The 12842-nt window shown below is 51.0% G+C and overlaps 1 protein-coding gene across 1 annotated transcript in view; it reads left to right on the forward strand.

The window, feature by feature from the left end:
- Positions 1–12842, forward strand: part of LOC144671543 (glutamate receptor ionotropic, kainate 5-like) — a 484710-nt gene that overhangs the window by 189708 nt on the left and 282160 nt on the right. The window contains exons 3-4 of the mRNA XM_078533496.1: positions 4969–5133; positions 9502–9599. Coding sequence (XP_078389622.1) covers positions 4969–5133; positions 9502–9599 — 263 coding nt within the window. The remainder of the gene's footprint in view (positions 1–4968; positions 5134–9501; positions 9600–12842) is intronic.

The following is a 12842-nucleotide window of genomic DNA, read 5'->3' on the forward strand; positions in this document are numbered from 1 at the left end:
TATCGTAACTACCCCATACATCATAATCATAACTACGTATGGAATATCATCATCGTAACTACCCCCATATATCACCATCGTAACTACTCCCCGTATATCATCTTCGTAACCAACCCCCTCCGTATATCATCATCATAACTACCCCATATATCATCATCGTAACTACCCCCATGTTTCATCATCGTAACTACCCCCGTATACCTTCACGCAACTACCCCCCAGTACATCACCATTGTAACTACCCTGCGTATATCATCATCATAAATACCTCCATATATCATAATTATAACTTACCCCTGTATATCATCATGGTGACTCCCATCTCATATATCACCATTGTAACTACCCCCTGTATATCTTCATCATCACTACCCCCGGTATATCACCATCATAAGTAACCCTCGTATATCATCATTGTAACTACTCCCTGTATATCTTCATCATCACTACCCCCGGTATATCACCATCATAAGTAACCCTCGTATATCATCATTGTAACTACCCCCATATATCATCAGCATAACTACCCCCATATATCATCATAAATGCCCCATATATCACCTTTGTAACTACCCCCATGTATCATCATTGTCACTACTCCTGTATATCATCATCGTAACTACCCCATATAGCATCATCGTAACTACCCCCATATATCATTTTCATAATTACCCCCATATAGCATCATCGTAACTACCCCTCAGATGTCATCATCTTAATTACCCCCGTATATCATCATTGTAACGACCCCCCGTATATCTTCATCATCACTACCCCCGGTATATCATCATCATAAGTAATCCTTGTATATCATCAGCATAACTGTCCTGTATATGATCGTAACCACCCTGTAAATCATCACCATAACTACGCTCCATATATCATCATCGTAACTACCGCCCTGTATATCATCGTCATAACTACCGCCCCGAATATCATCATCATAACTACCCCATATATCATCATTGTAACTACCCCCCCATATATCATCTTCGTAACCAACCCCCTGTATATCATCATTCTCTAATTACCCAACTGCTCATCGTTCAGTAATTACCTCCACATCTGATCACTTGCCAATTCCCTCCAAATCGTTGCTGACCATTTACCCCATATCCCAACATGCATTAATTACTCCCTTACTCAACTTGTTTATTATCCCCATGTACCATCATGCTCCGATTGCTGGTCAGATATATCCTGTTTCTTTCCAGTTTTATTACACCCACATCAATCGAAATCCTAGAAAACATTCAACTTTCAGCTGAGTTTTTCCTTCACCTGACATATCCCCACATTAAAAAATTCAACCAGACTGTACCTGGACCAGACTAATTCAACTGGACTGTAACTGGACCAGACCGATTCAACTGGACTGTACCTGGACCAGACCAATCCAACCAGACTGTACCTGGACCAGACCAATTCAACTGGACTGTAACTGGACCAGACCAATTCAACTGGACTGTACCTGGACCAGACCAATTCAACTGGACTGTACCTGGACCAGACCAATTCAACTGGACTGTACCTGGACCAGACCAATTCAACTGGACTGTACCTGGACCAGACTAATTCAACTGGACTGTACCTGGACCAGACCAATCCAACCAGACTGTACCTGGACCAGACCGATTCAACTGGACTGTACCTGGACCAGACCAATCCAACCAGACTGTACCTGGACCAGACCAATTCAACTGGACTGTAACTGGACCAGACCAATTCAACTGGACTGTACCTGGACCAGACCAATTCAACTGGACTGTACCTGGACCAGACCAATTCAACTGGACTGTACCTGGACCAGACCAATTCAACTGGACTGTACCTGGACCAGACTAATTCAACTGGACTGTAACTGGACCAGACCAATTCAACTGGACTGTACCTGGACCAGACCAATTCAACTGGACTGTACCTGGACCAGACCAATTCAACTGGACTGTACCTGGACCAGACCAATTCAACTGGACTGTACCTGGACCAGACTAATTCAACTGGACTGTACCTGGACCAGACCAATTCAAAGTGACTGTACCTGGACCAGACCAATTCAACCAGACTGTACCTGGACCAGACCAATTCAACTGGACTGTACCTGGACCAGACCAATTCAACTGGACTGTACCTGAACCAGACCAATTCAACCAGACTCTACTTGAACCGGACCAATTCAGGTAGACTCTACCTGAACCAGACCAATTGAACAAGACTGTACCTGGACCACACCAATTCAACAAGACTGTACCTGAACCAGACCAATTCAAACACACTGCACCTGGACCAGACCAATTCAACAAGACTGTACCTGAAAGACTAATCCAAATAGCCTGTACCTGAACCAGACCAATTCAACCAGACTGTACCTGAACCAGACCAATTCAAACACACTGCACCTGGACCAGACCAATTCAACAAGACTGTACCTGAAAGACTAATCCAAATAGCCTGTACCTGAACCAGACCAATTCAACCAGACTGTACCTGAACCAGACCAATTCAAACACACTGCACCTGGACCAGACCAATTGAACTGGACTGTACCTGGACCAGACCAATTCAGCTGGGCTGTACCTGGACCAGACCAATTCAACTGGACTGTACCTGGACCAGACCAATTCAACTGGACTGTACCTGGACCAGACCAATTGAACTGGACTGTAACTGGACCAGACCAATTCAACTGGACTGTACCTGGACCAGACTAATTCAACTGGACTGTACCTGGACCAGACCAATTCAACTGGACTGTACCTGGACCAGACCAATTCAACTGGACTGTACCTGGACCAGACCAATTCAACTGGACTGTAACTGGACCAGACCAATTCAACTGGACTGTACCTGGACCAGACCAATTCAGCTGGGCTGTACCTGGACCAGACCAATTCAACCGGACTGTACCTGGACCAGACCAATTCAACTGGACTGTACCTGGACCAGACCAATTCAACTGGACTGTACCTGGACCAGACCAATTCAACTGGACTGTACCTGGACCAGACCAATTCAACTGGACTGTACCTGGACCAGACCAATTCAACTGGACTGTACCTGGACCAGACCAATTCAACTGGACTGTACCTGAACCAGACCAATTCAACCAGACTCTACTTGAACCGGACCAATTCAGGTAGACTCTACCTGAACCAGACCAATTGAACAAGACTGTACCTGGACCACACCAATTCAACAAGACTGTACCTGAACCAGACCAATTCAAACACACTGCACCTGGACCAGACCAATTCAACAAGACTGTACCTGAAAGACTAATCCAAATAGCCTGTACCTGAACCAGACCAATTCAACCAGACTGTACCTGAACCAGACCAATTCAAACACACTGCACCTGGACCAGACCAATTGAACTGGACTGTACCTGGACCAGACCAATTCAGCTGGGCTGTACCTGGACCAGACCAATTCAACTGGACTGTACCTGGACCAGACTAATTCAACTGGACTGTACCTGGACCAGACCAATTCAACTGGACTGTACCTGGACCAGACCAATTCAACTGGACTGTACCTGGACCAGACCAATTCAACTGGACTGTAACTGGACCAGACCAATTCAACTGGACTGTACCTGGACCAGACCAATTCAGCTGGGCTGTACCTGGACCAGACCAATTCAACCGGACTGTACCTGGACCAGACCAATTCAACTGGACTGTACCTGGACCAGACCAATTCAACTGGACTGTACCTGGACCAGACCAATTCAACTGGACTGTACCTGGACCAGACCAATTCAACTGGACTGTACCTGGACCAGACCAATTCAACTGGACTGTAACTGGACCAGACCAATTCAACTGGACTGTACCTGGACCAGACCAATTCAACTGGACTGTACCTGGACCAGACCAATTCAGCTGGGCTGTACCTGGACCAGACCAATTCAACCGGACTGTACCTGGACCAGACCAATTCAACTGGACTGTACCTGGACCAGACCAATTCAACTGGACTGTACCTGGACCAGACCAATTCAACTGGACTGTACCTGGACCAGACCAATTCAGCTGGGCTGTACCTGGACCAGACCAATTCAACTGGACTGTACCTGGACCAGACCAATTCAACTGGACTGTACCTGGACCAGACCAATTCAAATCGACTGTACGTTGACCAGACCAATTGAACTGGACTGTACCTGGACCAGAGCAATTGAACTGGACTGTATCTGACCCAGACCAGTTCGACCATGCTGTGCCTGAACTGGACCAAATCAGAAGGAGCCTCTCCCTGATTCCTCCTCAGTAATTTTCCCTTCAAACCTCTTCATTGAATTTCTCGTTGGGATCCATCACCCCTCTTGTCCCCTGTATCAGACATTTCTAACGCAGAGCCCCATCTGGTTAGGCTTTTGAACAACTCATCCCTTTGCTTCAACCATTCAACAACCAGTCCCCTTTAACCAGCTTGCCTCTTACCCGATTGCCATTTATATATGTCCTCCCCTGACCACTCCCTCCGTTATCCAGAGACCCCTTAACCCCTTCACCAGGGAGCCCTCAACTTGAAGGCATCCATTGGCCTGAGCCTCTGATCTGGAACCCCTCCTTTAACCAATTACCTTTACACAATTCCACATTCTCTTTAAGGAGACATCCCTGAGTCAAAACCCAGCAAATTAACCACAGCTTTTCAACTAATGTCCGTGCTACACCCGTAATGAGAACTCACACCCTCCCTTTTACCAGTCACCGAAGTTTCAGTCGGACTCCCGTCACTTACTGGACCCTTTTACAAAATGGCCGCCTCAGTCAGAATGACCGTCAGGGCGGAAACCTTCAGGGCTGTTCCTTCACCCAGCCTCCCCTCAGCCAGGTGCCACCAGCCCCCTCTCTCTGCCCCCATACCCACTTCAGCGTGGGTTGAGGAGTGGGCAGCAATGCTGGAGGAATCGGCCCCCTTGCTGCCCTTTACTCACTCTCACCGTGTGTTTTGTTGCAGCTGCTATCTTGGACGACCACACTACCTGCGGCAGGGGAGAACGGTTAGCTCTTGCGCTGGCGAGGGAGAAAATCAACAGCGTCATCGAGGTCCCGGCCAAAGCTCGTGTGGAGGTTGAAATCTTCGAGCTGCAACAGGACAGTCAGTACGAGGCGACGGATATGAGTACGTTCCATACACACACGGAAGTGCCTGTGCCCTTGGCTGTCCACCTGTGTCCCTTCCATTTCCATTCCTCTCATTCTGAGCAGTCGGTCTGCCTGTGTCTGATTCTAATCAGTCTGTCTGTGGCTGATTCTCATCTGTCTGCCTGTGACTGTCAGCTGCTTGTGCCTGATTCCAATCTGCCTGTCTGTGACTGTCTGCTGTCTGTGAGTGTAATAAGTCTGTCTGCGACTCTCTGTGTCTGATTCTCATCTGCCTGTGACTGTCTGCTGTCTGTGTCTGATTCTAATCAGTCTTCCTGTGACTGTCTGCTGCCTGCATTTGATACTGACCAGTCTATCTGTGACTGTCTGCTCTCTCATTCTGAATCTCATCAATCTGTCTGTGACTGTCTGCTGTCAGTTTCTGAGCCTCATCAGTCTGTATGTGACTGTCTGCTGTCTGTGTCTGATTCTCATCTGTCTGCCTGTGACTGTCAGCTGCTTGTGCCTGATTCTAATCTACCTGTCTGTGACTGTCTGTTGTCTGTGTCTCATTCTAATCAATCTTTCTGTGACTGTCTGCTGTCTGTGTCTGAGTGTAATCAGCATGTCTGCGACTCTGTGTCTGTGTCTGATTCTCATCTGTCTGCCTGTGACTCTCTATTGTCTGTGTCTGATTCTCATTTGTCTGTGAATGTCTGGTGTCTGTGTCTGATTCTGATCAGTCTGTCTGTAACTCTCTGTGTCTGTGTCTGACTCTCTCTTACTCTGACCCCTCTTAATACTTTCCTCTTTCTGACACGCGCGCTCTCTGCCTGTCCCAGTTTGTTTTACACCTGCCTAACGTTACCCGCTGGCTCCTGTCCTCCAGCCAAATTTAAATTTGAGACCCTCTCCCAAAGCACCGAGCAATCTGCTCGCAGGAAGATGGGCCCGAGCCCTGTCCGAGGTGTAAACTTGTCCGGCCTTTCCAGCTCCCCCATTACCCCCTCCGCACATCCACCCCGTACCTCCCCACAGCAACCCTCCCGATGCCCCAGGACTGGAACGCCCTCTCCCCTCCACCAGTACAGCCACACATTGACCTGCTCTCTCTCTCCTCCATTGCCATGCCCACGAGTCCCTGGCACCCAGGGCAATGCTGCCTCTCTTTCCAGCTCCCTAAACTCTGCCCACAAGGGCCTTCCTCAGCCCTCCTTCCACCTCTGCTTGTCTGAGATGGGACGGCAAACGCAACATGTCCACCTCACCCCATCCTCCCAGCACCCAGCAGCCACCCAGTGGCATCCTTGGGCTTGGCACTGGGGGTACAGGGGTGGGTGGGGAGGGAGAGACATGCCATCCTGGGTTCACACCTGCAGCCAGAGTGGAGCCTGTCTCTCCCCCTAAAGCCGGAATGCCCTGTCGCGATGACTTTCCCGGTCTTCCCCCTAGTCCGGAGCGCATGGAGCCATGGATTAGACTCTGGGTTCACCCTCACCAGGGTTGAGAAGGGAATGTCAGCGGGACAGCACAGTACGCTCCGAGGGAGCGTCGGAGCCTGAGAAAATGGGAGCAGGAGTAGGCCATTCGGCCCCCTCGAGCCTGCTGCTGCCCCCATTCAATGCGATGATGGCCAATCTGACACCTCAACGCTTGAAACTCCAGAACTACCCCACCCCCCTATCCCTGGATACCCTCTCATATCTCGAAACCTCTCACCCTCTGTCCTGGACATCCTCGGTGACTGAGGCTCCACAGTCCTCCTAGAGGAGGGAGTTCCAAAGATTCACCTCCCTCTGTGTGAAGAAACTCCCCCCTCCTCTCTCCGTCCCCTTTACCCATGTGACAGTGATTCACGCGGAGCCCAGGTTTAACATGGGGGGACAGAGCAGGCACAGGGGACCATAGAGCAGTTGGATGAACGGGAGAGAGAATAACAGAACCTCTCCTGAAGCAGAGAATGGACAGGGAAATGGGGAAACAATAATCGACAGTCGGCAGAGACTCCGGGAGATAGAGTTCCACAGTGACAGACTGAGGGCGTCAGTTTTGTACTTCATTCTTTCATGAGGCGTGGTCATCGCTGAAGACGCCAGGATTTGTTGCCCATCCTTAATCTCTCTTTGACTGAACGTTTCAGGGGGGCAGTTAAGAGTCAACCGCATGGCTGTGTGGGTCTGGAGTCACATGTAGGCCAGACCGGGTAAGGGTGGCAGATTTCCCTCCCCTCATGGGGCAGGAGGTGGGTTTTTACAACAATCGATGATGGTTGTCAAGGTCGCCCTTTATTCTGAGAGAGTGTCCCCTGGCTCCAGACTGCCCACCCTCCCCCACCACCCCAGCCAGGGGGAACTGCACCCTGTACCCTGCACCCACCCAGTCGAGGCCTGTAAGGATTTTGTACTCTTCTCAGTGAGATGCCCGTTGTACATAATTTGACAGCGGTGAGGATTCGGGTGCCTGGCCCCCATTCTAACATCACCTCGAGGTTTCTTGCTCACCCACGTCGCTTCTAAACTGATCTTCCTCGTTTTCAAATCCATGGCGCTTGCCTCTCCCTATCTCTGTAACCTCCTCCAGCCCCTACAACCCTCCCTATCTCTGTAACCTCCTCCAGCCCCTACAACCCTCCCTATCTCTGTAACCTCCTCCAGCCCCTACAACCCTCCCTATCTCTGTAACCTCCTCCAGCCCCTACAACCCTCCCTATCCCTGTAACCTCCTCCAGTCCCTACAACCCTCCCTATCTTTGCAACCTCCTCCAGCCCCTACAACCCTCCCTATCTCTGTAACCTCCTCCAGTCCCTACAACCGTCCCAATCTCTGTAACCTCCTCCAGACCCTACAACCCTCCCTATCTCTGTAATCTCCTCCAGCCCCTACAACCCTCCCTATCTCTGTAACCTCCTCCAGCCCCTACAACCCTCCCTATCTCTGTAACCTCCTCCAGCCCCTACAACCCTCCCTATCTCTGTAACCTCCTCCAGCCCCTACAACCCTCCCTACCTCTGTAACCTCCTCCTGCCCCTACAACCCTCCGAGATCTCTGCGCTCCTCCAATTCCGGCCTCTTGAGCCTCCCCCGATTCCCATCGCTCCACCACTGGCGGCCGTGCCTTCAGCTTCCTGGGGGGCCCTAAGCTCTGGAATTCCCTCCCTAAACCTCTCTGCCCCTCGACCTTAATAATAGAACAAAGAACAAAGAAAAGTACAGCACAGGACCAGGCCCTTCGGCCCTCCAAGCCTGCGCCCATCATATTGCCCGTCAACTAAAACATTTTGCACTACCGGGGTCCGTATCCCTCTATTCCCATCCTATTCACGGATTTGTCAAGCTGCCTCTTAATGTTTTAAGATGCTCCTTAAATCCATTGGTCAAACCTTTGGCCTGATATCTCCTCATGTCTTTTGATGTTGAATTTTGACAAGTACCATTTCTCCGAAGTATCTTAGGATGGTTCACTTTGTTCAAGGCAATATATAAGTATAAATGCAAGGTTCATATCGAATCATTGAGCATCACAAACTTTACAAACCAAGGTAGGACATACACAGTAAATGGTAGGGCAATGAGGAGTGCGGAGGAACAAAGGGATCTGGGAGTTCAGATACATAATTCCCTGAAAGTGGCTTCACAGGTAGACAGGGTTGTAAAGAAAGCTTTTGGCATACTGGCCTTCATAAATCAAAGTATTGAGTATAGGAGTTGGGATGTTATGGTGAGGTTGTATAAGACATTGGTGAGGCCAACTTTGGAGTGTTGTGTGCAGTTCTGGTCACCTAACAACAGGAAGGATATCAGTAAGATTGAGAGAGTGCAGAGAAGATTTATTAGGATGTTGCCGGGTCTTAAGGAGTTGAGTTACAGGGAAAGATTAAACAGGTTAGGACTTTATTCCTTGGAGCGTAGAAGAATGAGGGGAGATTTGACAGAAGTTTACAAAATTGTGAGGGCTATAGACAGAGTAATTGGGAGTAGACTCTTTCCACTTAGATTAGGAGAGATAAACACGAGAGGACATGGCTTTAGGGTGAAAGGGGAAAGGTTTAGGGGAAAGGTTTAGGGGGAACTTCTTCACTCAGAGAGTGGTGAGAGTGTGGAATGAGCTACCATCTGACGTGGTAAATGCGGGTTCACTCTTAAGTTTTAAAAATAAATTGGATAGATACATGGATGGGAGAGGTCTGGAGGGTTATGGACTGGGTGCAGGTCAATGGGACTAGCGGAATAATATTTTGGCACAGACTAGAAGGGCCGAATGGCCTGTTTTCTGTGCTGTAGAGTTCCATGGTTCTATGACCTGACAAATCAATCATTGTTTGTGCTAACTGTTCATTGTCTTCACCTTGATCAAGCTCCTCCTCCTCACAGGCATCCCTCTCCATGTTCCAATCTTCTTTTGCAGTGTGTCAAATTCTACCCAAGGGCATAGCAGCCATCCTGGGACCATCGTCTAGCCCGGCGTCCGGGTCATTTGTCAGCCACATCTGTGGAGAGAAAGAGGTAAAGACACGGACAGTCCGAAGGGACAGGGAACCGGGGTGGACGGGTTGGGAGAGGGCGGAGTTCAGGAGGGGGATGGGAATTCAGAGAGGTAGGGTATGGGTGGGTTGGCGTCTGGGAGGGGCAGGGATCGGGATCGGGGGTGGGGTGGGGTTGGGGGGGGAAAGGAAGTGGGATGGAGAGGGTTTGGGAGGAGCAGGGTTTGGGAGGAAGGTGGTCTGGGAGGCATAAGGTATCGGACGGGTACCGGGTCAGGAACAGACTGGGTATCAGAAGGGTTCGGTGTGGTGGAGAGACTTGGTATTGGACTGAGCTTCTATCAGGGACAGATAGAGTATTGACGGGCTCTGTGTTGGGAACAGAATGGGCATCGATTGGATGGGTTCAGTTTATGGGAGAGACTGGATAAAGGAGGGACTGGAACTGTGTCGGGGACAGACTGGGTACAGGATGAACGGGTTCTGTGTCTGGGACAGACTGGGTACAGGATGGACGGGTTCTGTGTCTGGGACAGAATGGGTACAGGATGGACGGGTTCTGTGTCTGGGACAGAATGGGTACAGGATGGACGGGTTCTGTGTCTGGGACAGAATGGGTACAGGATGGACGGGTTCTGTGTGTGGGTACAGACTGGGTACAGGATGAACGGGTTCTGTGTCTGGGACAGACTGGGTACAGGATGGACGGGTTCTGTGTCTGGGACAGAATGGGTACAGGATGGACGGGTTCTGTGTGGGTACAGACTGGGTACAGGATAGACGGGTTCTGTGTGGGTACAGGATAGACGGGTTCAGTGTGGGGTACAGACTGGGTACAGGAAGGACGGGTTCTGAGTCTGGGACAGACTGGGTACAGGATGGACAGGTTCTGCGTCTGGGACAGACTGGGTACAGGAAGGACGGGTTCTGTGTGGGTACAGACTGGGTACAGGATGGACGGGTTCTGTGTGGGTACAGACTGGGTACAGGATAGATGGGTTCTGTGTGGGGTACAGACTGGGTACAGGATGGACGGGTTCTGTGTCTGGGACAGACTGGGTACAAGATGGACGGGTTCTGTGTGGGGTACAGACTGGGTACAGGATGGACGGGTTCTGTGTCTGGGACAGACTGGGTACAGGATGGACAGGTTCTGTGTGCGGGACAGACTGGGTACAGGATGGACGGGTTCTGTGTCTGGGATAGACTGGGTACAGGATGGACGGGTTCCGTGTCGGGGACAGACTGGGTACAGGATGGACGGGTTCTGCGTCTGGTACAGACTGGGTACAGGATGGACGGGTTCTGTGTCTAGTACAGACTGGGTACAGGAAGGACGGTTTCTGTCTCTGGGACAGACAGGGTACAGGATGGACGGGTTCTGTATGGGGTACAGACGGGGTACATGATGGACGGGTTCTGTGTGGGGTACAGACTGGGTACAGGATGGATGGGTTCAGTGTGGTGAACAGACTGGGTACGCGATGGACGGGTTCTGTGCTTGGGACAGACTTAGTACAGGATGGACGGCTTCTGCATCGGGTACAGACAGGGTACAGGATGGATGGGTACTGTGTTTAGGACAGACTGGGTACAGCATGGACGGATTCAGTGTCGGGTACAGACTGGGTACAGGATGGACGGGTGCTGTGTATGGAACAGACTGGGTACAGGATGGACAGGTTCTGTGTCTGGGACAGACTGGGTACAGGATGGACGGGATTTGTGTCGGGTACAGACTGGGTACAGGATGAACGGGTTCTGTGTCGGGTACAGACTGGGTACAGGTTGGACGGCGTTTTGTGTCTGGGACAGACTGTGTACAGGATGGACGGGTTCTGTTTCGGGTACAGACTGGGTACAGGTTGGACGGGTTCTGTGTCTGGGACAGACTGGGTACAGGATGGACGGGTTCTGTGTCTGGGACAGACTGGGTACAGGATGGAAGGGTTCTTGATGGGTACAGACTGGGTACAGGATGGACGGGTTCTGTGTTGGGTACAGACTGGGTACAGGATGGACGGGTTCTGTTTCTGGGACAGACTGGGTACAGGATGGACGGGTTCAGTATGGGGTACAGACTGGGTACAGGATGGACGAGTTCTGTGTCTGGGACAGACTGGGTACAGGATGGACGGGTTCTGTGTCTGGGACAGACTGGGTACAGGATGGAAGGGTTCTTGATGGGTACAGACTGGGTACTGGATGGACGGGTTCTGTGTCGGGTACAGACTGGGTACAGCATGGACGGGTTCTGTGTGGGTACAGACTGGGTACAGGATGGACGGGTTCTGTGTGGGGGACAGACTGGGTAAAGGATGGACGGGTTCGGTGTGGGGTACAGACTGTGTACAGGATGGTCGGGTTCTGTGTGGGTACAGACTGGGTACAGGACAGACGGCTTCTGTGTGGGGTACAGACTGGGTACAGGATGGACTGGTTCTGTGTGTGGGACAGACTAGGTACAGAATGGACGGGTTCTGTGTGGGGTACAGACTGGGTACAGGATGGACGGGTTCGGTGTCTGGTACAGACTGGGTACAGGATGGACGGGTTCTGTGTCTGGGACAGACTGGGTACAGGATGGATGGGTTCTGTGTCTGGGACAGACTGGGTTCAGGATGGACGGGTTCTGTGTGTGGGACAGACTGGGTACAGGATGGACGGGTTCTGTGTCTGGGACAGACTGGGTTCAGGATGGACGGGTTCTGTGTGTGGGACAGTCTGGGTACAGGATGGACGGGTTCGGTGTCTGGTACAGACTGGGTACAGGATGGACGGTTTCTGTGTCTGGGACAGACTGGGTAGAGGATGGACGGGTTCTGTATGGGGTACAGACTGGGTACATGATGGACGGGTTCAGTGTGGGGTACAGACTGGGTACAGGATGGACGGGTTCTGTGTCTGGGACAGATTGGGTACAGAATGAACGGGTTCTGTGTGGGGTACAGACTGGGTACAGGATGGACGGGTTCTGTGTCTGGGACAGACTGGGTACAGGATGGACGGGTTCTGTGTGCTGAACAGACTGGGTACAGGATGGACGGGTTCTGTCTCGGGGACAGACTGGGTACGCAATGGATGGGTTCTGTGCTTGGGCCAGACTTGGTACAGGATGGACGGGTTCTGTGTTTGGGACAAACTTGGTACAGGATGGACGGGTTCTGCGTCGGGTACAGACTGGGTACAGGATGGACGGGTACTGTGTTTAGGCCAGACTGGGTACAGCACGGACGGATTCTATGTCAGGTACAGACTGGGTACA

Source organism: Cetorhinus maximus, chromosome 33 (assembly GCF_964194155.1).
Source record: "Cetorhinus maximus chromosome 33, sCetMax3.hap1.1, whole genome shotgun sequence".
Taxonomy (NCBI): Eukaryota; Metazoa; Chordata; class Chondrichthyes; order Lamniformes; family Cetorhinidae; genus Cetorhinus; species Cetorhinus maximus.